Genomic DNA, 27,964 nt, shown 5'->3' with positions numbered 1-27,964 from the left:
GCGAGAGGGAGGGAGGGAGGGAGGGAGGGAGGGAGGACGAGTCAAGCGCTGCACTCCAGAAAGCCCAGCCTTACCCTCTGCCTCTGCTGCTGCTAGTGCTGCAAGTGGGATAGCTGCTCATCACAAAACACCAGTTCAGTCCTCAAAACCGATTCTCATTACACGCCCGAGTGTTGCTGCTGTTGCCTTCTCAAATCCGTGATCTGTAGCGATTCTCTCCTACCCCTTCCCTCCCCACCTCCGCTGTAGACTGTGAATAGAGCAACGATTTTTAAAGCAAATGTTTATTCGCCTTTTTTTTTTTTTATGGCAGAGCTTGTGCACGTTCGGGGCTCTACATTTTGCGGAATCACGCTGGTAAGAAAACTCGTTTCCCACAGATTCCCACCTTCCCCTGTCGTGGCGGTGCTTTTGTGAAATAGCTGCAGTCACTGTAACTGCATAAAACTCCAGGGAGGATGGGGGGCTGCCTTAGATCTCAGACTTTCGTCCTCTTTCCCAGTGCTGTTTGAGCCTTTTGGTCTTTGTGTTCATGATTTGAACGTGACTTTTCAGGGTGTTTGCGGGTTTCCTAGGAGGAAAAAAAAAAAAAAAAAAAAATCCCTCGGAGAAGATGATCAGGAAGTCAGGAAGGGGGCGAGAGGGTTAGTAAGAATAAACGCATGTAAGAAGTGACAGATTTATTTCCGAACAGACTTGCTGCTTCGATGACTGCTAAAATGTAGCGTCACCTACCTGGGTAAGTGGGAAATAAACTTCAATGTTAAAGCTCTCCGTTCAACTTTGTTTATGCTATCGTCCCTAGTTTATTCTCCTTTTGACTTTGAGCCATTTAATTGCCTACGGCTTTTGTGTGCTTCTGCCCCTGCGCCCTGGGTGATGCCTGGCTCCCGTACCTGTCCTCTCCACCCGGATCCCGGAGGGAAAAGAGGGAGACTGCGGGGGGCTGGCAGGAGAGGGAGGATCTGGGCGAGCATGGGGCAGCCAGTGGGAACAGAACGGGGGTGGGGTGTGGGGTGCACGCTCATGTGGGTGCGCAGCGGGGGGGGGGGGGGGTAGGAATCCAGTTGCTCTCTCTCCCCCCCCGTGAACACATGTGGGAAAACAAGTTGTTGCCAGTTGTGCGTGTGCGTGCGTACATGCCTGGTTTCAAATGGTTATTTTGAATAAAGATGCATGCAGGCGAATGTAGTGAAATGCCTGTTTTTCATCGCGATGACACACTTGAGCGGAAAGCGGTCGGGTATGCTGAGGTGGTTCAAAGCAGCGGTCGCAGCGTGCCTTTGTCTTTTGGGGCGGTGAGTGCATGTGGGAGGGAGGGAAGGTTGCCACCTCTTTCCTTGGGGAGTCCAGAGGCACGGAGGGGCAGAGTCGCGCCGCATGAAGTCGGCGCTATGGAGCGAGTGACCGCTCCCGGCCCCGGCCGCTTTCCCTGCCTCGCCAGAACAGCATTCCACCACCACCACCCCCCAACCTCTACCCGCCACCTCCCCCCCCCCCACCCCCCTCCCCCCCGATGCTGGAGACACTCGGCTTTATATCTGCAGCATCAGCGAGAAAACCCGGCTCGGCGCAGGCTCAGTGTTCACCGCCGCAGTCCCGGACGGAGGAGGGGGGCTCGGGAGCTCAGCGTCTTCGCAGCGGTTTAAGTAGGATTAATACCAAATCCCTATTATATTTGCCAAGCAACTTGAATTTATCAAAATTCCCCCTCGCTGTTCTGGAACTCTGAGAGGAGGAAATTTTGCCCACAGTGTACGATCCAGACACACCAGTACGTAGCAATACCAGCATACTGCATTACACTGGCTTCCCGCACTAGCAATACAACTGCAACCCCAAGCTCCCGCTGTTCCCTTCCCTTTGTGCTTTTAAACTCAGCCAGGAAACTTAATGTATTCGCCAGGGGAGGGGCGGGATAAAAGGGCTTTTAACGTCCCTGCCATAAACTTTAATCAGATTCTGTGCTGTTGCGCGGCATGGATACCTCGCCTTTTGCCTGCGTCTCCCTCCCCGTTGTCTCCCATGTCTACTTCTACCACGGTCTGCTTTGCGATAGCCTCTTTCGAGCGAATGAGTGATTTCTTTCTCTTGCCATGTGCAATCGCTCCCCCCTTCCCCTTCTACCCGCGCTGGCCTCTCTTACACACACTATGCCTTTCACATGCGGTCTGCGTCCCCCAACCCCCCTCCCTTTCTTTCTTTTTTGCAGTGTCTTCACATGCAATCTCTCTCTGAATGTACAATGTCTTTCCTGCTCGGTAGTGCTGCGTCCTTCACAGTGGATTGGTTCCTCTTTCGGAGCAGAGGTAACGGCCCCCCCTCCCTCCCCTTCCCTATGATTCCCCCTTCCTCCCCCTCCTCCTCCTTTCCTCCCCCAGGGCAGGCGACCGGCGTGGGAAATGGGCCCGACGTGCGCTGCATGGTGGAATGGCAGCGCTGCTCCAGGTCCACGTGCCCTGGCTGCCGGGAGGGGGCCGGGGCTCTGCTGGCCGCCCTCCGCCCCGGCATCCCGCTCCTTGGGGGGGGGGGGAGAGGAATCACCCCCGCACCCTCCCGCCGGCACCGCGGGCTCCCGGTCCTCCGCAGCCAGTGCTCGCCCATCTGCTCGGGCGCCAGTAGGAACCAGCGCAGCGCTCTCGGGCAGGGGAGGCTGGGCCCCCCTTGGTCAAATCTGTTGCGCAGTGCAAGTCCCCTCCCGGCGCCCTCCCTTCGCCCAGACGCACACAGACGGCCACAACGCTCAGACACGACACGGCATTTGTCCTCCTGATCTGGCGAGATCAAGTGGGAAGCGGGATCACAAATGTAATCGGCTGTAATAAATAAAATAGCCCGAGGTGCTGGAGATATACAGAGGGGGAATAAGAGCTTGTGTCCTTAAAGGGAACATCTGATAAGGCCACCGCGGTGGCATCTTGCATGTGGGAAGGAATCCGTCTTGCTGACATTCGCAGCGTGCTTTACGGGGGAAATCCTAAAGCAGCCTGGGAGCTTCCCCAGCTCCTCTTGCGCCCCCCCCCCCCCAGCTCCCTCTTCGATGCTGTGCAGCGGAGCTTTGTTGTCTTTGTGGATTGAAAAGCTGGGGTCATCGCTAAAATATGCAAATACAATTAATGGCTACTTCATTTGCATTTCGTGGCGGAGCCCCGTAGCTACCGCCGGCGCCCGAACTCGAGGCTGTCGGAGCTTTCAGCCCAGGACAATTTGTTTTTCGCAGTTCAGGAATGTCGGTGGCTCTCACTGGAAAATTACTTCTGGGATCTGCAGTGGGAATCCATCTCGGGTTAAAGAGAGACAGATAATTTACATAACTATACCATTCTATACATTAACAAATATATACTACGTACTACTGTTGGCACGCACACAATCGAAAAAGCTCCCGAAGGAAAAAATAAATAAATCAGGTGGGCTTGAAAGTAACATATTCATAATAATACGAGGAAAAGGTTAAATACGGTAAACATGACAGCAAATTTGAAAGCAGGGTAAAAACAAGGACAAAACCCCCACAAGAAGCAGTTAAAGCCATTTGACGGAAGGGAGAAACTAACTCAAGAACTCCACCAAGGGACAAACAGATGAAATGACACCACCACAGCACTGAGCCCGCGTTGACCTTTCATCTTTCGAAAGTGTCGTGCTGATCTGGTGCAATCTGCTGTGATCTCTTGACCTCCCTTCCCCACCGCCACCTCCCTCCGGCCGCTTCCGAGCTCCCTTCGCTCGTTGCAGTGACTGTACCGGGAGGTCGCCTGAATTATAGGGAGTGCTGACACTTGTCTGCTGCCTTTCACTGCTTTGCAAATACATTTGCCGTGTAGTAGTAGCATGTAATAGGCAGAAGTGATTAAATTATTCATTGCAGCAACAGCATTTCTGATGGACCTTTAAACTGAAGAGTTTAAATAAGGAAACCACAGATTTACTCTTAAGCAGATAACAACTGCATCTGTGCTTATTTAACTGAATGCTAGCTAAGCATGGAACCAGTTACTTTGTTTAAATCCTCTCTTTTGCTCTCTGTGAGAATTTTGAACTGCATAATACACCGTAAAAGTTACTACAAGAGCAAAAATAATCTATGTTGGATAACAGTGCTTAAACCTCACATGATTATAATTGCTTATTCTTTAGGTAATATTTGAGGTCTCTTAAAAATAAAAAGTTTTTGCACAGGCATGGTTCCATCAGCATTTCTAAGTTCTCACATTTATAAAGAATGATGAAAACTAACATTTAGTAAAAGTGGTTGTGATTCAGTTTACTAGGATTTTTGCAGTGTATATATATTTCTTACAAGTCACAATGGTTAAGTTTTAAGTGTTCTTTTTTTTTCTTCTTTTTTTTTTTTTTTTTTTTAAAGACACTATTCTGTAGAATCTGTTATGAAAGGTCTTTTACAGAGTGGCTTCCCCCCCCCCCCCCCCCAGATGCTAACAAAAAAATTTATCCATTCAAAATCATGCAGAAATGACAGATTATGCTTAAAATCAGAAGGAAAAATTAATGAAAGGTCTTTAAAAAGCATATGAATTTTCATGAGGGAAGGCAGATTTCAGTTAGATTTATGCTCCATATGCAACTACTGGATTTCCTGGATTTGCAGGGATATAAATGAGTGCTGCATCCAGCTCCATTATTTTATAGATTTGTTTTTTAATTAAAGTAATGTTCGATTTCTCTAAATGTGAAGTAAACTATAGAGGGGGGAAAAAAGCATTTAAGGTGAGTTTGGGTGAATTCCTATATAAAATAGAGGAAAATTAGGAATCATTAGTATATATTCTACATAAAGAGATACAATGAGACAGTCAGGGGAGATAATTAAATCTGGGTTTAATTTAAATGAAATGTATGAGAAACAGGTAGCACTGACAAAGAAGGAAAAATGTGTTCATTGTTGCTGAAAATTTTAAATGAGTACAGCTGATATGCATATGGATTCACTAGCAGAGAATACCACAATTACTTTTGGAAATAATGTAGGATTTTTCTGATATAATGTTTCCAAGCTTGATATCAATAGTGAGCACACTGAAGGTCTCAAAAGGTCTTTGTAAACTATCCTTATGAGAAAAAAGGATGTGCAATGACCTGCTCAATCACCCAGCAACACACTAACAAATGTGGGGTTTTTTTCAGATTAAGTTAATCAGACCAGTTTTGCACTTACATACTTCTTTTAGTAAATACAGTCTGGATTCACCTCAATATTTGTCTTTGAATAAGTGGCAATCACTTCTGCTTTATTTTATGGACTGCTGGAAGTCAAAACAGCTCATTCAGAAGAGAGTTTAAAAGAAGTTTGTGTTTCAGAGACCTACATATACAAAGGAAGGTCTTGTATCATGAAATTTGGTGGATAGTAGTAACATATACTAAACTGTAATAGATACATTGAAATACAGTTATTCTTAAGCTCCTGCTTCCACCTATTTCTGTCAGTTCTCCCTTATATGCAGAACCGAGTACGCAGACTTTGTAAAACCATTTTGCCTCTATACACTCTTCAAGACTTCTAAACCTCAGTTCTATGCTCTACCTTTTTTTAATTTATTTTTTTTTAGGATGCTGCAAATATCTTTGCTGTGAGTAAAAGTTTTCTTTCATTTTTAAACAAGAACCACTAGATCATAAAATCTTTTGTTTGATATTACTAATTCATCCTGCACAGCTTTAATTTATTATTTATTTAATTCAGAATAGCAGAAAAGATCTGGCATGTCTTTGTGAATCTGCTGTGTCAACTGCCCGTTGAGTAGAAAAGAAAATACCCAAGCAAGGTGGCAACTCTGCAGAGTTCAGAGGAAGAACCTTTGATATTGAAATTCAAATTCTGTTATGGATAATTGAATTCTGTGGTGCTCTATTCCCTTCTGTAAGCTAATGCCAATATATGTTATTTGCTATATCTAAAATGTAATTTTTAAGCCTACACATCTACTCACTTACGTATTTGGGAGCTTTAATGTTTGTCTACTTCATCAAAAATAATCATTCCTCTCCAGCTGAAGTAAGGGTCATATAAATACACCGTTATTATAAATTAGGGAAATAATATGATGGCAAGGAAAGTAATTTAGAGTAGGACCAAGTTGCTGATTGCTTATTAGACAGTCTATTTGGCCTTGTTCTGCAGCAATTAAAACTGTTTTATTAGGTATTTTATAATGTTAGACCTGCCATTTCTTTTCATATGAAAAGTGCATCATTAGAACCCTTAGAGGTCATATTGTTATAACCCTTATTTAGCTGTACAGTGCAGAAGCATACCATTTTCCCCTTATACCTTCATTTGACCCTAACAGAGGCATGACTATTCAGTAAGGGCTGTTCACCTGTTACCATCTACTGCTAATGATGAACAAAAGAAAGCAAGTGTGAACAGGTGGAGTCCCTTGCACCTTTCCCTGAACTAGATTAAAACATAAACATATATATCCATGCTTCTACTGCACAAGGTCTAGTGAAGAGCTTTGGCTTTTAGCCAAAATGAAAATTAGAAGCTGGGGAAGGCCCTGCTTATTATCACACTAAAAAAGGATCCTGTAAGCATCAATAGGAAAAAAATTAAGCAAAGTCTATCCAGTAGCCAAATACATTTTAGGTTGCTAAGCACTGATCTGTCTGCTGGTACAACCCTGGGCAGCTTTGCTTCTGAATTGTTTTGCACTGCTATGTTAATTCTCCGAAGTAAGAGTGAAGGAGTTGCAGCCACCTTTCCTGGGGGGAAGATTACATAGCCTGTCTTTGAAACCATTTGTTATCCTGCTGCCTCTTTTGCACTTTTTGCCATGCACAAGCAGCCATACTTTTATGCCTGCTTTAACTGTTTTGCAAAGTTTCTTGGTGATCATCCTTTGCATAATTACATTTTTAGCTTCCTTTATAAAAGTAATAAGTGCTGTACAGAGTGGGTTTTTGTGACCTACAATATATCTAGAGGAAGAGAGCTGCTGATAAGTTTCCACATTTTTCATCTTCTGATAGAAGCCTGACATATCTTCTAGTTCATTCATTCTGTGAGATGATTAAAAATTTTCTCTTCAACAAACTAAACCTCATCCAGGGCTCAGCAGGAAATAACTGCAATCTAAGCACATTAAAGAACAGACAGGGCAAACCAAAGTATACCTCTTTCTTTGCCTTTTAAGATCATGGTAAAAAGAGAAAAGCAGTCTAATATTGTGATAAAACTGGAAGCCTGCAGCAGCTGGTTGATGGGTAAGGATATAGAACCTAATCCAAAGCATACAGAAGTCAATGGAAGTACTTTCACTAAATAAGCTTTGCATTAGGCACCTAGTGAGTGAATGATGTTCAAAGCATTCATGTAGATCTTAAGCAGATGAGTGAAGAAGAAAATTATGTGTATTTTAATCCAAATAAATGCCATTAAACCACTTGGTGCTGTAAACATTATTTTGCCTGACCACAGAGATCTTGTTTACGACTCAGAATAAACTGACAATGGATCCTTGGGTGCTGAATCCTATCCTGTACTACTGCAAGCACTCATGGTGCATAAACCCTGTATTATTTATATGTTTATATATAAAATTCTCATATTGATATTTATCTTGAAGTTCAGTCCATCACTATAAACATCTGCAGACTCTCTTTACCCATTCAAGTTTTTACAGAGAGCATTTCTGTCATATTAGTGTTGTTTGCAAAATAATAAAAGATTTTTCAATTTCCTCTCATGAATTAAGTTCTGTTTTCCTGACATCACACTGACGGACTTCCCCTTTACATCCACTCCATTTTTAGTGAAGCTTTCAGTGAATCTTTCTCTAATATGGAGAACAGGAACTGTTCATAATTTCCATCATTAAGACGTATTCTACCTGATGTAATGACATTAAACATCACTTTCTTTCCAAGAAATACCTTTTCTGATACTCCATATTAGCATTTTTCATAGCTACATTGCATTTTGGTGGCTGAGAGTCCTTCTCTAGTAGATTGGTTGGATCTTTCTTTTTCTGTGTCATTTCCAGCTGATGAACTCAGTTTACAGCTGAAAATCTTGTTACATTGCTCTTTGTACTATTAAATTTAATCCCGTTTCTATTATAGAAGTCATCGAGATAATCTGATTCTTTTTGTATGTTTTTATGATTTTGATGATTCTCAGACTTGTTTTACCAGGAAATTTCAGCAGCATGTTCCAAGTTTTTGTGATCTACTCTTTAATTTAAATATCAAAAAGGTCTATTGCAATACAGTCCATGAAGAACTCCTTAACAGCTTCCGTGTAATGATGCAAACACCTCGCAGAATCTGTTGTCCTCTCCTGCTTAGTCAATTCATTATCTTGTAAGTCTTAACTAATAACTTTTCCTATCAGACAGTGTCAAAAACCGTTTTGAAATCCAGATAGGTGAGATCTTCTCCACTTGCCTTACTTAGAAGATAAACTATTAAAGAGAGATATCAGGTAAAAAGGTATCATCTACTCTTTGAAACCTTTAGGTAGATTTTATTAAGTTTGCTTTGTACTTCTCTGTGGCTACTCATTCTTTGCTTCAAAATTTACTTTGAAGATTTGCATTCTAAACCCACATAAAAATCATGCTGAAACATCTATTGATTTCCCCCCTTCAGCTTCCTTTCTCAAATGTAGGCAGGCAATTTGCTATTTTCCATAAATGATCATCCTGATATACTTACTAAGGATCCTTGTTCTAGACACTTCAGATGTATGTATTAATTCCTTCAGGATTTTGCAGTGAAGATTATCAAGACTTTGCTCTGAGTATTTTGTAGTCTTTGAACTAATTTAATTTCAGATAAGATAATTCTTCTTCCAAACTTTTACTTTCAATGATAATTTTCCTCATTTCAACATCACGATCCTTGTTGTATAGCTAAACAATGTATAAATTATTTGGGTGTCTCTAGGTAAACAAGTATAATTTTACTTAAACTTTGCTTATTTATAGCATGTTCTCCAAAAGTGAAGCCATTGCATTCTGAGCAATTTTCTGAATAAGATCCAAAGATTTACATTTCACACTTCACTGAAGTCTACAAGGTGATACACTATTTACATATTCTGCTATTTTGCCACTGTGTGTCTGTGTGTCTGTCTTGTCCATGTATTGTCTACGTATTATCTACATAATTAATTTGCAAGTTCATTATTTTGCACATCTGAATGCTTCACATTAAAAGAATGGGAGTGAGAGTGAAAAGGTAGGTAGTAAATTGAGGACAAAAGAAGCTATATCTGAACAAAAGAATGTAGCACTTTCAAAGAGTTGAAGAGTGCACAGACAGAAGGAAAACCAGGTGAAAAGGAACTTAAAACATGTATGGGTTTGGCATTTTACAAGAACAGCTGTGCAGAATGTCAAAGGTTAATCTAAATGAAGAAAGGTGCTACCTACTAGATGTCACCAGGCAGAATATACAGAAAGTATTTATATATATGCACACACATATAAATATTTTACATCCTTGATGAACAAGCAAAATCCATATGCTAGAATAAATAATTACATGAAGAATCTTCTATTGAGTAACATACAGAAGTTTAGAAAGACAGATTTGAAAGAGACGTTTAGAAATACAATAATGGGGTGGTAAAACAGGGAAGAGGTTTAGAAATACAATAATGGGGTGGAGAAGACAGGTTAGTGGCTTTTTTTAATTTTATGAACAAATACAGTTATGGTTTTGTAAGGGAGAAATGAGCAAAAATATTTCAGAAAGCTGAGGGTGTACCAATTTTAGTTTTAAAACTATGCATCAACACAGCTGGGTGAATCTACTTTTCAAGTAAATTATTAATCTTTTATTTATTAACTTTTGTTTTTCTTTTAGAAACATTTTGACATTTTTGTACTAAACTATTATTTTTTCTCTCAAGGGAAACTATATGACTTGTAATGTGATTTAAGGAGGATATATTTAATCTACTACAGTTTCAAAATACCTTGAATGCAAAGTAATGAGAAGAAAAGTTTTCTACCTTTCTTCTAATGTGTCATTCTTGGAAGAAGTTATTGACTTAACTTGGTATTATTACTATGAAAGTTTTAAGTAAGAATGATAACATAAGCTGTTATGACTTCATGACACTTCAATAATATACCTCTTTTTTAGTTGCTTATGACTTTATTGAGCTTTAGCACATAACTTCTTTCTAGGTCTGAAGATACAGTTAAATTTGTGAAAAAGTCAGACTGATTCAATGACATCTGAAAATGAAGCTAGGTTATTTTACCTGTGATGAAATGTATAGACAATCTTATTTAAATCATTCCTTCACTTTCATAATTTCATTATGAACTTGAGCTTTCAAGAGGCTAGCTTTTGTGAGTATTTTGTCTGAATATTAAAACCCATCCACTCAAGTTTGTTCAAGTTGCAATCCACTAAAACCCTGTATTTTACATAAGATTGGTAAGGACTTTTACATTTTTAGAAGATTAATTTCCCAGAGATGTCATTTACGTTAGGTGTAACCCAACATGTGGTTGACTAATACTTTCTTGATGATTTCAGCTCTTTGCCCAGAAACTGCTTTCCTCCTGTATTATGTGGCCCATGTTTCGGGCCATAACAACGTGGAGCAGGAAGCTGCCATGTTTGAACACAGAGGGGTGAAAGCTATTTCTGAATAGAGACAAAAGTATGAAGAAAGGTTATTTACTGTCCTAAGTATCAATGATGTCAAAATAACTGCAAAATTTACTATACAATTATCCCATTCAAGCTCTCTGTAAAAAATGGCAACATTGTATATGTTTAGTGTTGTTTAAATAGCTAAGTTTTATCTGGCAGATCAAAACGAAATGATCCTGATGACCAAGTGTGTAAGCATCACTAATATAGCTTATGATTAAACCTTTGTTCTGTGTTCAGTTTGTTTGGTTGTGTTTTGGCTGGGAAATGATATAGCAAAAAAATTAATATTATCCCCCCCAATTGTTATTAAGAACATTATTCATAGTGCCAGATCAAACACTCAGAAGTTAGAAATTATCAGAATAATACTGTCAGCAGACCCTTAATTTAGATGCCAATGTACCATCCATTAAAATGTTTGATTGTAATCTAATTACATGTTCATGTACTCTTTCTCCATTGAAATTCCAATTTCAATTTGGAACCAAATAAATAAATAAATAAAGATTTAATTAAACACAAATGAACAAATACATACTAAATAACTAAACAAGTGCATTTTTAATAAATGAAAACATATTTTTATTTAATTACACAGAACAAATGTGTAAGGTTTGATTTAATACAAAACTATTTGGATTTTTTTTCATGCTCTGTGTTTATCTCAAGGCCTTATTTACCGCACATTGTTCAAATAATCTTTTGGAAACAGAATTACTAAATGGAATTTTTTATTATGTACATTACTGCATTGTCTAAAAATATTTTTTAAAAATTTTTTTTTTAATTTGTGAAGGACTGTGTTATACTGGGGGTTATTATAATTCCAGTATTACAAATAGGAAAGTAATATGGAGATGTGGGTCAAAAATATGCACAGATTTAGGATATCTAATCTAAACCTTTTAGGTCCATGTTTTGGGCTGTGCTTAGAATTACATAGCTTTTACATGTGCAAAACAAAACTAACTGACAAAAGGTGTGTCTAGGCATGCTCACTGTTCTGCAGAACAGTCTCAGGATTTCAGGTAGGAACTCAGAAGCAGGTGAAATCACAATCAACTGCTGTGGTTTAACCCCAGCCAGCAAGTAAATACCACACAGCTGCATGTTCACCCCCCTGGTGGGATGGGGAGGAGAATCAGAAAAAGGGTAAAACCCATGGGTTGAGATAAAAACAGTCTAATAATTGAAATAAAGTAAAAAACCCCACAAAACCCAATGACAATGCTAATTGTAATTAAGGGGAGAGGAAGATCAAGGAATACAACCTAAGGGAAAAAAACCCAAACAAGTGATGCACAATACAATTGCTCACCACTTGCTGAGCGATGCCCAGCCAGTTCCTGAGCAGTGATCGGCAGCTCCCAGCCAGCTCCCCCCAGTTCATATATTGAGCATGATGTTCTATGGTATGGAATATCCCTTTGGTTAGTTCAGGTCAGTTGTCCTGGCTGTGCTCCCTACCAGTTTGTTGTGCACCCACTCACTGGCAGGGCATGGGAAACTTGAAATGTCCTCGGTGAATGGAGAAAGAGTAAGTAGAGTAAGCATTACTTAGTGACAACTAAAATGCCGGTGTGTTACCAAAATCATTCTCATACTAAATCCAAAACACAACACTGTACCAGCTACTAAGAAGAAAATTAACTCTATCCCAGCCAAAACCAGGACAGATCTGTGACTTAATGTCATGAGGGAATTCTATGATGGAAGTGTCAGGCTCCAGCTTTAAAGTATAATGTTCTAACACTATGAAACATTGTTTTCCTCCTTGATTTCACTTTAGAGAAGGTCAGTTCTTTACAATGAAGAGACCAGGGGCCTTGAAGGGAAAAAATATGACTCTAGTGACAGACTATGCCAGACTGCACAAGTACAAGTGAGTGGAACTGTGATTCTACCTATCATTTAATTTTTATAGTTTTCTAACTATGAAATAAATGTTTCATTTTTTGACCCTAATAATATCCTTTTAATATAATCGTGTGGCATATAGTAATTTCTGTTGCAGACAGAGGACAGTAAAGATCTCTGTCTTTATGAAAGGAAATGCATTTACGCATGAAACAACACTTTGGAGAAGAAGGAACTGGGGTGAGGGAAAGGATTCTTGAATAAGCATAAGTGGGAGATGCACAGATGGCAGAAGTTCCCAAATGTTCTAGTCTTCTCTCTGGGCATCTTTTGCTATGTAAGTGTGATAACATTTGTTAGGAGGCATGATTAAGTCTTTATAGGCTTCACAGATGGAATTTAATTTAGTGGAGAAACTTGAAAGATAAAAGATTCAGACATGAATTGGATTCCATGAAAGGGATTAGAAAGAGTCAGGTCCAAAGAGGCAACATAGATGTAATGACAAGTTTGGATGACCAGTTAAATTGCCATTGGTAACTTTACAGGGGTTAGGTTATGTTGGAATACCTATCTGTGAAAAAGAAGATCTGAGACAGTTCCTTTCATCCAGGTATAGCTCTGCTTTTCTCACAGGAATATTTAATGTAAAACATATAATAAGCAGTTCAGAAAATGTAGTCATTTGACATATAGCCACCCTATAGTCAATTAAGTATCCTAACTATTAGGTTACAGAATTAGGTAAGTTTTCTGTCCTTCCTTTTCCTCCAGCAAAACTCATTTATGCTTCCACCCTTCCTCCAACTTACAGCATGCCTCGTGTCCGCTATGGTGTATGTCAGGTAGGAAGAAAGCACCTTGAAGACATAGGTCAGTAAACTTGAGAATGTTTTCCTGTTGAGGAAAATGGAAGGATGTCATACCAGATAAACTGATTTACCTGGGCTCAATTTCAGAGATTTCTACGCAACATATATACATATGCTGATATGTATAAATTTGCAAAGATATGTGTATCTGGTTACCTGATAGTAGCAAGAAAATATTTGGCAAGCAACTGCTGACAGATGTAAAAATAGAATTTTACACTGCTACAGTTGTCAATAGGACATCAAAATTATTTATCAGCAATGTACAGAATATGATCAATTTTCTCAGGTTAGATTAATTGGTAGAAAGACTTGGAACTAATAATTTAGGCTGCTTTTGTTTCTGCTATATGTACTTTAAATGCAGAAATGATAGCTTTTTAGAAAATAGTTTTGTTTTTAATTAGGAAGAAGAATTAGATGTCGACTAATACCTGTAGAAGAATGGAAACATCATGACTGATCCTCAGTCATGCTAGAATTTTAAGGTGTAAGGCTGAGAACAGCCCACATAATAGTGCTTTCTCACCACACAAGCACTCTCATCAAAATCACCATTCAAGGCTGCTGACACATGTGACTTGCTGATTCAAAAAAATTGACCTCTGGGCCAGACTGAGGACTAATCAGTCATGAAATACTATGTTAACAATACTATTTTGCTCTTTATAAAGGGAAAAGAAAGCTTTTAAATATTAAGTTCTTGCCTTATCTTTACAACAGTAAGATTTTGTTGGTGGTTCTTCGTTACACCTGATTGCAGACTGGAGAGGCAAACATATTCCCATCTTGTGACTGTTGTGAGGGACTTTTGATATATTTGAAGAAAAAAGCATACCTTTCTAAAAAAAGGATGCATTTCTATTTTAAAGAAGGATGTCAGAGAGCCAAACTTTTGTATTTCATGTACAAGTATATTGTGGCCAGAATCCCATTTGCTTGTAGTCTGTTCCTGATAAGATCTTTTGTTTGACTAGCTGGCTTTCTTCAGTGTTTTGTTTCCCAGAGCTGTCTATCCTTTATAAAAATACCTATGTGCCAATTTAAGGCATTTTGAAGTCAATCAGTTGTAAATGTAAGTGTGTATTATGGGACTTTCCTTTACTTTAATGTGGTTAATGAATATGTTGCCATGACTTTTAAATGGACTGGTGACTCAGCACATTTTCAAAATTGCTCTGATGATATGTCCATTTATAATGGGGCTTAAATCTCATTTCCCTCAATATCTGCCCCCACTTAGTCTCTTTTAAAGCTTCTCTGGAAAAAAAAAAATATATATATATATCAGCTGCTGTTCCTGCTCTTAATATTTTCCCAGGATCGGTAAGAGCAGAAATCAACTGATGCCTTGCTCTGCTACTCATACAGAAACAATATGCAGATGCTGCACTATCCTGCTTTCCCGGCTAAAGAGCTCCATGCTACCATTTCATATTATCTACAGACACTGCTTCTGTTTCGTGCATCTGCTAAAGCTTCATGTCTCACTTAGTCTCTTCGACACTTCACATTTTCCCTATAGGAACTTAGAGTAAGACTGGTAAAGATTGCCTTAATTTCAAGGTGCTGTGGATCCTAACTGGGGGGGTGGGCGGTGGGGGGAGGTCAACTGAAACAGTAGTACAGACAGTCCTGGATGAGTAGAAAGAGGGAAAATAGAAGGGGATATAAAGAAGGTGAGAAAAGAAGAGGAAGTTGTATTATTTGATCGTGTCCTTCACTCGCTAAGTCAGCAGGAGCCAAGAGCTCTGCAAGGGCACACTTAGCCTTCACATTTCTCCACAGAAACCCCATCTGGCCAACTAAATTGCCAGCAATTGAGAAGCCATGCAGGAAGCTGTATCCAGCTATTCTCATTCAGTGTGAAGGTTACTGTGTTGTGGAGGTAGTGGGAGAGGAAAGAAGGAAAACATTACAAGACTATGCCTCTCACATGCAGTAAAGGGAAGCATCAGATATGTGACCAAATTTGGGCTGTTCACTGCTGTAGTTCTTAGACACATAAAGAATTAGACATTCTGGGAAAATTTAGCTACTACTTTAGAAAGACCCAATATCAGGCAAATCTGGGAAGAAAAATCTTAATGGAGGAAAAAGCTGAAGGAAATAGAATAATCACATTTTACTATAGAATTTGTATATTAATTTCAAAATCAAAAGCTTTTACTTGTAATATTTCTGCCAAGTTAACTGAAGGAAATTTCTTGGTGCTCTTTAACCTCCATTTAAAAGGCCTAATTAAACAACATATCTTCTCTGGGCCTTTTACCATGCAATGTTCACTCAAAAGCAAGTATGGAACTGAGATGTAAAATAAAGAAAAGTGCGTTCCATAAAAGAGCCCCCAAAACCAAAGAAAAAACATTGCACAAAAGAACCCCAAAATCTATGTGGGGAAAGCTCCAGAATATATCAGCCACTTTTTTTGTAAACAAAACACAGATTAGACTTTAGTCTTTTAGTTCAGTGTTTCCCAATGAGTGACGCTGCTCTCACTGGAGAAATGTGCCAGCATTAAGGGTGAGGCACAGGACAGAGTATAATCCAGTGAATGTATTAACTTAGGCTCTTTGCCCAGGGTGGTGTTGCCAGCAGTAGCAAACTGAAGGAAAGAAGATGGTCAAGTGCAGCAGTGTGAAAAAATGGAAAATGGGGGAGAAAAGTCCAAAAAAGCCTGGCAACAGTGGTTTTTCTCTCTGATCACAGTAAAAAATATTAGATAAGCCAATATCCCTTTTTCATATCACTTCTTTAGTTCCCAGATGCTAATTGTAGTTTGGTGTCAGCAGATTGTGTTATCCTGGAGATCTGAGAGACTCTCAGGTGACTAGGTCTCTTGATGGTGCTTTACTGATATATTCTTTACATGATCTAAGCAGTTTTACAAGGCGATCAGCTTTCAAGTTGCAGTATGGAATGAGTGATCATTCCAATTCAGAGTTGCCAGTCCTTTGTATTTGATGTGAAGTATTTGGGTTTTAGGAGGTGAACTTCAATTTTAATTTGAGATTTTTTTTATTTGTTTTTTTTTTTCCACTGAGTGAAATTTGTTTTCAATAAGCCTCCCAAAGTTTTGACAACTGGTGACAGAAAAAAGAGTACCAGAAGCAAATCAGCAGGTTGCTCATAAGAACGCTTACCACCTCATGAGTTTTTTAAATCACCAGATCCCAGCCAGAAAGGCTGGAGATGTGCGTCACATCAGCAGTGAAGCAGACAGCAGAACAGAAACTAATAAACTTCCCTCAAGGATAACACAATATACTTCATTCTATTAATGAGCAGGTGAAGCTAGATACCAACTTTTTCTACTATCCTGCAGCTGTTAAACTGGTACTTGGGGCAGATTTCTACTAGCCTTGGTTAATTTTAAAATTTTAAAAAACTTTATGTAAGACTTTCCCATTTCTTTTACTAGAAAAGATAAAGAAATGGACAATTAACTACATTCTTCCCAGCAATGTAGAAGCACTGATGAATGTTAAGTCAAGTATACAGTGAATACTGAAGAGTGTTACAGAAGCTGACTTGCTGCTACAAGCAAGCAGAAAAAGTAGATCTATTTGACAGCTTCTAGAAAATGTGCTTTCTTGTAAATCGGATTTTAAGACGTAAAGCATTTTTTTAATTCTCTGCAAAGATGAAGTATTAAGAATGTATGTCTAAAAAACCCCAACACACAAACCCCAAAACATAATTGCAGTACTAATCTTACTGTATTTCTGTTGAAATTTGTTAATGGATACAGATTTAGGCATATTCAGTCTGTGTGTTTGCAAAAACTATCTATGAAACAACAATGTCCTTATTCAACTAGAATCACTGTCCTTGAAATACTGATTCTGAATATGTATGTTTCTTTTTTTCTGTCTTTTTCCAATACAGTAACTGTGGGACATTACACATATTTAAAATAGTGTTTTGATCCGTTGTACTTTTGGGGTAGCTTTCCAAGTCTTCAGGACACGTCAGTGAATGTTAAGAACCATAATTAGGTTTTCTGCTGCTGCCCTCTGCCATTTTATCAAAGTGCTTTTTTGCTGCAGAGGTGCCTTCCTATAATCACATCTGTATAATTTCCTTGCAAAATCTTTGGCACTGAAACAGGATCAATCGCATGACCTTTGAGCCGAGCCCTAACCACAAATCAGAACCTTTTCTTTCTTTCCATGCTGTTGGGAATTTACATGCATTTCTGGTGTGTCCTAAAGAGCTTCCCCGGTAAAGCTGATGCAGAATGGCTTTTTCCCAAGCTTCAATTCCCTCATGCATTGGTGGGAGCAATGGTGGGATGCTGGAAGCAAGCTCATTCTCCTGTGGACTTCAATTCTATTCCTAATTTATCAACAGATGGCAGTAGAAAACTCCCTACCTACCTATCTTCAGACCAAAGAATTTACAAATGAGCCTAATAATAACAAAGGAAGAAAAAAACATCCAAACCATTGCTGCCTAAATCTTCTCTATATATAAGGTGCTCTAAACTTTTCAATGCAGTGCAAAAGTCTCCTAAAGATTAGTTTTATGCTGTGTCTGAATGACCAGAAGCAGCTGTTGCTTTTGGAATTACTTTCCTGTCACCTTCTTCTGTTTTGAAATGATTCTTTTATTGATTTACTTTATTTTTCTAGTTGTGAAAGAGTATATTGAATATAGATTATAGCAAATAATTTGCTTTTCCCACAGATAGATTGCTGTGATAAAAAATTGGTTCTCTGATCTCAGTGAAGACTTTTTCAAATGTCATCATAACAGTGACAAAGCAAGTAATTACTAAGTAAGTTTTTGAAATATGCCTCACTGGATCTTGGCATTTCATTAATTCCTCCTCCTTCAAATCAAGTAGATGGTATAATAAACTTAGTGAATTCTTTAGATAGTTCGAAACATTAAGATGCATGGAATATACAGTAGTTTCTTATTTCATTTTTAAAAAGACGCTGGTATTTTGGCATTGCCAACCAAGGAAAAAGCATTACCATAAAATTTTCTGAGAGGCATTTTCTTGTGTAATGTATAATAGCAGGTGTCTGATATAGGAAACCTCATATTATAGAAATATTTTTTAGCCTCAAGGAACGTGAATTAGGCCCAGAATTCCTGATTTCTATTCCCACCTTTTTCACTAACTTATCTTAATAATTCTTTGCACTTCACTTTGTCAGCATGTTTCCTATGGTGACAGAAACAGATTTCAAAGGAAAGGAAGAAAGGGAGAAGAAACGGCTCTTTCAGGCACTGCTGGAGGGAGTGGCTTACTGGTCTAAACATAATGGAAATGTTTAAGTTCTCTGAACCAATGATTAAAACTGAGGTAGGTTTGAGTCAAAACTTCTTCAAGACATGAACACTAATTTCCCTTCAATGTAACGAGTGGATTATTTTAGATCAGCCTTTAAACATCGATGATGTGTTGGCTGTGTGAGTTTGTTACTGAGGCCTGGTGTACTTGGCAAAGGAAAGTGTATGTCCTAGAAGCAGTGCAGAACGTTTTGCCTCCACACACTGTTCTACAGAAATCTTGGGGGAAAGCCAGCATAGTGTCAAAGCCATAAAGGCTGAAGCCTCAATTTAAAGAGTTTTTGCTTTTTGCTTTCTCACTTTTATTGCTGATTTGGGTTGTTGGTTGTGTGTTTGGTTTTTTTTTTGTTTGCTTTTTGTTTGTTTGTTTTTGTTTTGTTTTTCTTTTTTTCCCCTCTAAGGAAACAAACCAACCTGCCATAGTAAAGTATGTTTTGGTCCCATATGTAGGAATATAACCATTACCCTGATCTGTTTTTAGTATGTAAGCATTGTAAAGTTTCCCTATAACTGGGGAAAAGATGTAAATAATATGGTAAATATTCAAATGCTTTCATATACATTTTAGCATTTTTTTAGTTATCTAACTAGTTTCAGGTTGTGTCATTTTCATATGAACAATTTTGGAAAAAATGAAACATTAATTCTTTGGCTATAGGCATAAGTAGTGGTGCTGCCCCAATGCTGTCTTATTCCTATGAAAAATAAAACCAGTATTATAAAAGGTTTTAGTTCAGGTATATCTACTTGAGTGAAAAGACTGATAACAAGATTGCTCTGTGTTAGCTGTATGTAAATATAACCCAGTAATAAAAGATACGTTTACATGGTAAGTGTTCATATACATAGAAATGGTTGCAGAATCTTCATTTAGTCCTATCATGCTTCTTTAATATATTTATTTCCAAAGGACACTGGATATTAAACATACTCCCTGAATTTTGAAGAAATTTATTCTGTGAATGAACTGTCTGTTCAAACTGTTCAGCCTGTGTCCTCTGGCTCCCTATGCTGTGAATGGGTAAAGAAGTTAGAGAATAAAAAACTCATCATGCATTCATTAGGGTTTTCTCATGGTAGTGCTAGTATTTGGAAGATAGTAGCTTCCTTTGTAAATAACTCTGAGATATGTTTTAATAAAATGTTATACAGTATTAAATGTATGACACTGACAGTGTGAAGCTTTTGTGTTCTGAACTCAACCATTTTTCAACAATCCATCAACAAGTGCATCTGCAATCCTGGGAGCATGTTCTTGCTGAATATTGAACTCCTACATCTTTTATTTTCCTTTTTTTTTTTGAGAAACTATCTGCAGACAGCAGGCCAGAACCCAGCAAGCCCTGTCTTATATGAACCTTGCTGTATTAATTCAGGCATAGGAGTGGATATTCTAAATATGTATGTATTCAGTGCAATAGAACAGCTAATAAGAGGGTTACTGATCTGGGCTAGGCACAGCAATAATAATAATGATGATGGTGATGATGATGATGATGATGATGATGATAAAAGTTCCCAGCCACCGCATATGATATACATTGCTCTGGTCATCCATCCCCATAGGGCTTAGCATGCCTAGGGAAGGCTAAGGCCCTGTATAACCCACAAGTGGTGTTTTTATAAAACTATACCAGAAATGTGTGTTGCATGACTGGAAGTATGACATGAGAACCTGCAGGCAGTTGAACTTTGGCTTTGCAGTAGAAGACTTGGTGTGTACATGCATAGGTGACTTAGCTCACATGTATCTTGTCAACTGTATCTGCATGGCAGTGATGTCCTGAGGAGACGTACCCTGAAACACCATTGTCATATTTTGAGTTAAGTCTGCAAAGATTTCTGCAAAGGCATGCACACCATAACTAGTTCCTTTTCTTTCACATATATCTCCTTGTTTTTGAAGACATTATAGTGTCAATATCTTTCACTTCTCATACATTTACTCAGCTTTTTATACTCAAAATACTCTACTTTTCCATTTTCAATGTGTCTCTGATACAACATGGAAAATTTAAATAAAAAATTCCTTCTACTGGAAATTATTATTTCCAGAAGAAGGCCTTATTTTTAAGGACCACTCTTTCTCTGTCCTGTGATATAATGCATTTCAAAGTTACTCTTGGTAATTTCTCTCTGCTCTATTTTTAACTTGCCAGTTTATTTTCTGTATTTTTTTTCCAGAACATCCTACTTCTGTCTAGTTTTATCCAGGTATTAGAAATTTGTATTTCTGTCTTTACCTTCCCCTTATCCAAATTCCTGTATGAAATTTTATTTCAGTAAAAATATCTTCAGTAAGAGTAGCAAATTACATCGGTATTCATCTTGTATTGTCTAATACATAATTGTCTTTTAAAAAGAAATATTTTCCTAGTTCACTTAGTCGAAATTAGACAGAAATGAAATTAAGAGAACTTTTGAGAATGTGCCACTCTAAACCTTCTTTTCTTTTTAATTTCTTTAAAAGCATATGTCTGTAATAAATTTGAAGTATTACTTTGTTTTGTAATGGCCTGTCATTTCAAACTCTGCTCTTTAAAATATTGTTGGAAGAATATTGTCTAATAGTAGAATATAAATTTTCAGGTACTTGAACAAAGTATTCGTAATTAGGTTCATATTGGAAAATCAAAGTGGTCTTTAAGCAGAAATTAAATGCCTACTTTCAAAACAACACTTCACAATGTCTGTATCAGGATCAGTTCATAATGGAAAAACTCTTATTTTGGACGACTAAAATTGAGGTGATCCTCAATCTCTGGTGCACCATCTAAGAGGGAGAGTGAGGATTTTGGCCAGAAGAACAGGAAGGAAGGAGCCCAGTCGCTAAATTTCCAAAGCGACATGTCTTCATATTTGTTTTTTTTGTTCAGGGTTTTTCTGGTATGAAATGAATAAACTGAAAATTCAGACCCTACCAAATGTCTTTTGTCTACTACACTACAGAAATTGTATGCTTTTGTTCAGGCCAGGGAACTCCTGCATATGCAGCTGAACTGTAGCACAACTTCAGTAGAAAGGGTAGGTCTGAGATGTAGGTTTAAATATCTTTTGGTGACTTGAGCCCTTTTCAGGATTTCTGTGTGAATTGCTGTGCAAAACTGGACAACTATCCACCATTTACAAGAGGTAAATTTCATTTGGCTCACTAGGTACTTTCAAAAGGTAAGTCTGTTCTCACTGAACAAGACACCTAACATCTAGAAAAAAGAACAGGACCTCAAAAGCAAAATTATAGTTAGTGTGTCCTTGTTAAACAGCTTTAGATAGCTTTTTGTGCATCCTGTGCTTATTTTTTTATTGTGGAAAGATATTAAATGTTTTAAGTAATTGTGATGTAGCCAGTCATTTCCTTTTATGCACTGGGATTCCTAAAATTGATACTCACAGTAGAATATGGTTTTCTGATACATTCTATTTTTGGTGTCTTTTATGTAAAGAACGGCAGTCAAGAATGGAATTATGACACCCTTCTATTGGAACATGAAAACACAGCCATCTGGCATGTGTATGTTTTATCATTTTGCCAATTTCTTTGCCACAGCCTATTTTAGTATGTGGGAGAACCTCCTCTTACTCGGTACTTTTGTCAGAGTGAAAAATGAATGCTAAAAAAGCATCCAGTCTATATTAATAAGATCTTTTCATAATCTACTTCCTGCTGAATGATTTGGTAATTAATTTTTTTAAAGATTAATTTAAAATTGCTTATACTCACAGATTATTCTATAAATATGAAGTTTTAAAGATCTGGTGGATTTTTCATCACCTGCCTGATTTATTCAATTTCCCAGCATATTTTTTCCAGTGATTTTTTATGATGGAAAAACCTTCTTTCTATTTTTCAGTTAATTTACTCAATATCTGCATAAGTATGTTTTTAAAGGAAACACAAACAGGAAGCAATTCAATTGAGTTATGAAGAATCATACTATATAGCAATTGGATGTGGACAGATAGTCAAGAGTTATCCTCTCTCCTTCTCCTAGAGTGCTACTATTTATTTTTTCCCTTTCCACTTTCTTACCTTTTTGATTGAGTGAAAAGGTAACATGTAGTTTGAGATTCACTTTTGTGGACCAACGCCACACTGTAGTACTTGTAAATATATTCCTGGTTATTCTACAAATATTTAAAAGATAAATTGCCATTTTTAGCTGTTAATTTAGGGCTAGGTTAATCTCCAGGACATAACTCAGTAAAAGGAAACAGCAATTGCTCCTATTTGAGCATTCCAAGGGGGAGTTGTGTGGTTCTAGGAAGTCTTGATCAACTCTGTGCTACCTTGGCACTAGGATTGTGATGATTGCTACTGGCAAGTATCAACAACAAATTGAAGTCTTATTTCCAAGTTTTACTTTGGTTCACCAACTGTAGGCAGATGAAGATGATCCTATCCATATTGCATCTTTGCTTTCTGGAAGGAGAAGAAGTTACAGAATGTACAACATCCACCTAATTTTGCATATTCTTGTATTCCTTTAAGCCTCCCTTACTCCAATGCATAGGCATCTCACTGAACTAAAAATCTAGCCCTTATATAGTATCTTTTCCAGAAACCTCTAAGTACTTTGCAAAAGTAAGAAAGGCAAGGCGAGGTCAGAAGAACTTCAGAACATGTATGAAAAGTAGCAACCTCTGAACTATTGCTCAGAAAATAGCTTTAATCCATCTTCTCTACACTTTTTTTAGCATGTTTTAAATACTTCTTACTTTGTGACTCTGGTCACATGAGCTATTAGTTTACATCTACTCTGAAACTTCATTGTTAGAAATGACCCCCATTTCTGCATGTGACATGCAGAGAACGGTATAATGCAGAGAGAGGTTTAATCAAGAGATTTTTGCACCTACCATTCCCTAAACAGGGAACAGATAACTGCTTCTCACAATGAATCCTTGAAAAGCAAGCTATGGATGAGAATGCTGAGAAAGTCCAAAATAGAGTTTAAAAAAAACCTAGGGTGTGAAAGCTCATCTGCATCGTACCTGCATTCTCTGGGTACTTAACTTCCTTTGCCCCTTAATAGGGTGAGGAGTTTGGAATGCTATTTAGCTACCTCTCCCTTGTCAGTTGTGCCAATAAATAGGGAATTAAACTAAAGGATTAGCCATAAAATAGATTATAGTTCAAAGGGTTCTTGCAGAAAACAGTAGTCAGATAAACAGAAAAGTAGTCTATTCTCTTGGTATCCTGCATGTCAGGGTCTGGGAAAGAAGTGATAATGCCCCATTAAAGAAAGAGTACTTTTTGGGACACAGAAAGGAGTTTTAAAAATATGAGAAGCTGATAAAGCTTTTTGGAACACAGAACCTGTTTCTTTTAGTGGCTGACAATCATTTGTGTTGCCTTCAGTATTGTGTAACACTGCTAACTTTAGCAACATCTGACAGTCTCTGTAGTTAGGAGTATGTAAATATTTTCATTACAAGCAACATTTGCCAGACATGAAAGCTTTAGATATTTCAAACTGTTTAAGTAGAGAATTTTTTAAAGATGTAATAACCACCATCAGTGCTTAACTTCTTGATCATGCCACAAAATTTATTCAGGTCTGAACTGGAAATATACCCTGTTGCTGAAGTACCTCAGTAAGCAATTCTATGAATCGACACTGAAAAATGTTCAGCTACTAAGGAAGACAGGAAGAAAATATTTTTTTAGTGTCAGAATAGAAAGTGCTTTTTTAATATTTATTAATTCTCTTCTCTGTTGAAGATGTTTTGTTCTGTATATACCTACTGCTAAAATAATTTCAGTAGCAATTCTATAACACTGTAATAGATCACCAACTGGTCAGCCTTAATGCCTTTGAGGCAAACCAGCTCAGCAAGTCTGGCAAGTTATTTAAATTATGTGTCATCAGAGGCTTTATAAGGATAAGTGAAACTGCCACTTTTTGATACCCATGGCAGCAGGTAAACCTCTTGAGATTGTTTGAAGGTTTTTTCAGCAATGTGGTTCCTTAAACAGTAGAAAAAGAATCTTTCACAGAAATTGCATAGGTGAATTCAATAAAAGCAGCATTTTGCTTGGAGTTTAAAGTGTTATACAAGACATCTGTACCTTGATAACAATAGTAGCAAATAAACTATTAGCATTAAAACATAGGAACTCCTACACTGAGTCTAGTTAATCACTCATCTAATATAGCCTTTATTTCCACTCCTGTGGAAAATATCCTGCTACCCTCTCCTCCTTCTTTCTCCTCCTTCTTCTCCTGGCAGCTTGATCATAGATAGCAATATAGCTGTAGAAGTAACAATGTGCTTCAGCAAATTATTGTGACTTTTATTTTCTCTCTTTTGTTAATATTTCATAATTGCTCTCACTAAATCAATAACCTTAAGTCTAAAGAGGTAATTATAATATCTGGAACCACTGTATTAAATAATCAGGATGATGTCTGACTAACAATAAGACTTTGATTAGCTGTAAGGGTTACTGTACTAAAGTTCTGTTTTCAGTTTTCAAAATACTGTTTTTCATGTACTTTTGTGTTTGCTTGTATGTAAGGCACATACTGTACTTTGCAATCAAGCAAATAAAGGAAAATCAAAGAAATGCCCACCTCTAGTGTGGTTAAAAAAATACGCATATCACCCACTGCATTTCGGATTGACAGTTTTTGAAACTAAGATTGACGACATGTAGGATGTAATGAGTGGGAAGACGACTGGAGTGTTCAGCTTATAAAAATGAGGTCTGCCTTCACAATAGCACTGAAAGTTGTTACAGTCATCTGTTAGTGCATTTGAAGAAGAATTTTGATAAACAGTGTCTGTGTGAAAGACCCCCAAATGATTTAGAAGTCTACTTTTTAAAATAATGATTTGTATTTATGGATCCTTGCATTCATATATTTCTTTCTTAGAGCAGTGCTATGCTATTGATATTTTTCCTAAGAAATTAATAGAAAGCTAGCAGGGGAAAGATAGGTAGTGATGGCCAGCAACTTGAGTCTATGCTCACACTACAAAAATAGTCATACAGTGAGAGCTTCTAAGAAATGGGTCTCAGTATCTGAGATCAAGTGTAAAGGACTAGCTCATTTCCACACTGGTTAGAGATAGCCAGCCTTGTATAGGTTTGCCAGATCCACACTGCATACATAGTACACAGACTTCTGGGATCAGCTCATGAAGCAAACTGTCTCCAAAAGCCTGCTAAGACTTTGTCTTGAAGAGAGATATTTGGAGCAGTCTAAAGCATAAGGAAAGAGTTACCAGTTAAGCAGGTGTAGATAACAGAGGCCTGGTGCTTGAGCAACCTCCCTCTTTTTATTTGTTAGGGTAGGTGGAACTGCAGATACCAGGAGCCAGGAGTAGGTTCTTTCCCCATTGGGCAAAGATTAAATTAGGATTAATTTGTAGGTTAACAACAATGATAATGCACAAGCCTAAAAAAAGTCGCATCATGACTCAAAGCCACTGAATTCTGTGTTCTCACACTTCTTTCCTGCTTTTTTTTTTTTCGGGTAGGGAGATATGCCAGTATGCATCAGCCTTTTATTTAGGGCAGATAACTTTACATGACTACTAAGCCCATGTACTGGAGAACTGAATACTTTTTATGGCCAAATTTCTAGCTGACTGTTCTCCATACACTTGCAAAGTGAGTAAATCAATGGTCCTGTAGAACCTTCTTGCTTGTAATCTTGACAGTGCTTATATAGGCAGCAAGTGTAGGCAGCATGAATGCTGAACAGCCTCATAATTCCTGGTGTGGGCACAAAGCCAGGATCACAATCTGGCTCTTCAAGACTTGACAAACGCACAGAACATGGTAATACAGTATTGTTTATTTATAGAAATTAGGACCTGTTTGAACTTTCTTGTTTTTATTTCAGAGGATAAAAGCTGAAGATATCTTCTATAATCTATAAGACATGGTATGTCTTTTTCTGAACTCTGGTAAAAATTAGTGTCCAAATGGCTCAAGATCTTTAAGGTACGTATGTTAAAGCAATGTCATTTTATCCTATGTATTTTGCTTGTTCTCAGCACTAAAGGAAACCTATCTGATTATTATCTCACTTCCCCCCCCGCCCCGATATCTTTTTATCATAGAGAACCAATACGTCCCTGAATTTAGATATAACACAGAAAGTGGGGTAAAATCAGACATAAAAAAATGCTAAAATAGTATTTGTGCCTATTTGACTGTGGAATTGGTTCTTGGGAATTCAAGGATGAAGTTCCAATATGTGACAAAAATTTGATTGGAAAAATTATCCTGACACTTTTTAGAATCTGTATTGTCTCAGTGTTGCACAGGACTTAAAAAGCCATATTTTGCACAAGCATGTTGGCTTTTAAAATATGGTTAAATACCTGTTCGCAAATATTCTGAAGAAAACTTGCATGCATATGCATCTTGGTAAAGTTGGTGGATCGTGTGTACTTTTTCTATTATTCTATGTTCTATGTTACCATTTTTTTGTATATGTAATATGTGCAACCATAAATGTTACCATTATTATTCTATGTACTATGTTACCACAATGTACAATTACCAAACATAGTTCTGTGTTACCAAGAATCAAATATACTTCTAAAACAAGGCTGCTGTCTTTCATTACTGAAATAAACGTGCTGGGTTAGGAAACATGGCTCTAAACCTGTCTTGTTTGACAAGCATCGGGGCAAGCAGACAGCAGAGAAAAGAAGGACAGAAGCTGTGACTGACTGTCCTTTTGCCACCAGTCTCAAGAGGAGTCATTGTAATGTTTAGTGGAACCACAGCAGAAAGGACAATTCTACCTGGAAGGCACCATCTAGCAATTAATATTTGCAATACCACAGTATAACTTTAATGGGGATAAGTGACTTTGAAACTTTCACATATTACTGTGTTGAGTGCAGCAGCAGAAACAGGGTGCAGGGAAGAAACCCTTTATATCTTCTACTCCCTAACTGGCAATTCAGGGAAAGCTGCTTCAGGGCTTATTTATCTCTGAAGAAAGGCTTTTGTGCACAAAAAATTTCTTTTTCTTTGCCAACTTTATCAGTTGGTTTAATGAACAAAATTACTTTTCTCCATAACTTTTGCCCTCTTGTTCCGCTACTTCGAGATACTGCAGAGACCAGAGAAAGAAAGGGTAGAAAGGTTATCTGCCTTACTTTCTTTTCCTTCATTCATACAGGTAAGCAGCATATAACCTCAGTTTATTACAAGTATTCTCAGCTATTTCCATATATCCTTTTTCTAAAGTGTGAAAGACATATTTATACCTTTTCATACTAACAGATGTTAATGAAGAAATATAACGTGTAAATATTGA

The 27,964-nt window shown here is 37.8% G+C and overlaps 1 protein-coding gene across 7 annotated transcripts; it reads left to right on the top strand.

Moving 5' to 3' along the window:
- The first annotated feature begins 63 nt into the window (after positions 1-63).
- LOC119149547 lies at positions 64-27,244 on the top strand. Of its 7 annotated transcripts, none has more exons than XM_037390853.1 (7): positions 64-133; positions 314-357; positions 695-739; positions 1,173-1,298; positions 1,548-1,649; positions 2,213-2,309; positions 2,382-3,879. In XM_037390853.1, exons 4-7 carry the CDS (start codon positions 1,177-1,179, stop codon positions 2,820-2,822), a joined length of 762 nt encoding a protein of 253 aa, XP_037246750.1. In that variant the 5' UTR covers positions 64-133; positions 314-357; positions 695-739; positions 1,173-1,176; the 3' UTR covers positions 2,823-3,879. The 7 variants fall into 7 exon arrangements, 4 of the variants coding, with proteins under 4 accessions (XP_037246750.1, XP_037246741.1, XP_037246758.1 ...); XM_037390844.1 differs by lacking the exon at positions 64-133 and adding an exon at positions 149-205; XR_005104748.1 differs by lacking the exons at positions 64-133; positions 2,382-3,879 and adding an exon at positions 26,531-27,244 and having other exon boundaries at positions 245-357; positions 695-1,298.
- The last annotated feature ends 720 nt before the right edge of the window (positions 27,245-27,964 follow it).

The sequence above is a fragment of the Falco rusticolus genome, chromosome 1 (genome assembly GCF_015220075.1).
Source record: "Falco rusticolus isolate bFalRus1 chromosome 1, bFalRus1.pri, whole genome shotgun sequence".
Taxonomy (NCBI): Eukaryota; Metazoa; Chordata; class Aves; order Falconiformes; family Falconidae; genus Falco; species Falco rusticolus.
Note: the sequence above shows the minus strand (reverse complement) of the source record. Positions and strands in the feature narration are given on the sequence as shown.

What these genes read in the sequence shown, in the direction of transcription:
- LOC119149547 (XM_037390853.1), top strand. Translation starts at nt 1,177, where the DNA reads ATGCAGGCGAATGTAGTGAAATGCCTGTTTTTCATCGCGATGACACAC. An exon ending in TGCCTTTGTCTTTTGGGGCG is followed by an intron (nt 1,299 to 1,547) that starts GTGAGTGCATGT and finishes TTATATCTGCAG; the next exon opens with CATCAGCGAGAAAACCCGGC. An exon ending in GTTCCTCTTTCGGAGCAGAG is followed by an intron (nt 2,310 to 2,381) that starts GTAACGGCCCCC and finishes TTCCTCCCCCAG; the next exon opens with GGCAGGCGACCGGCGTGGGA.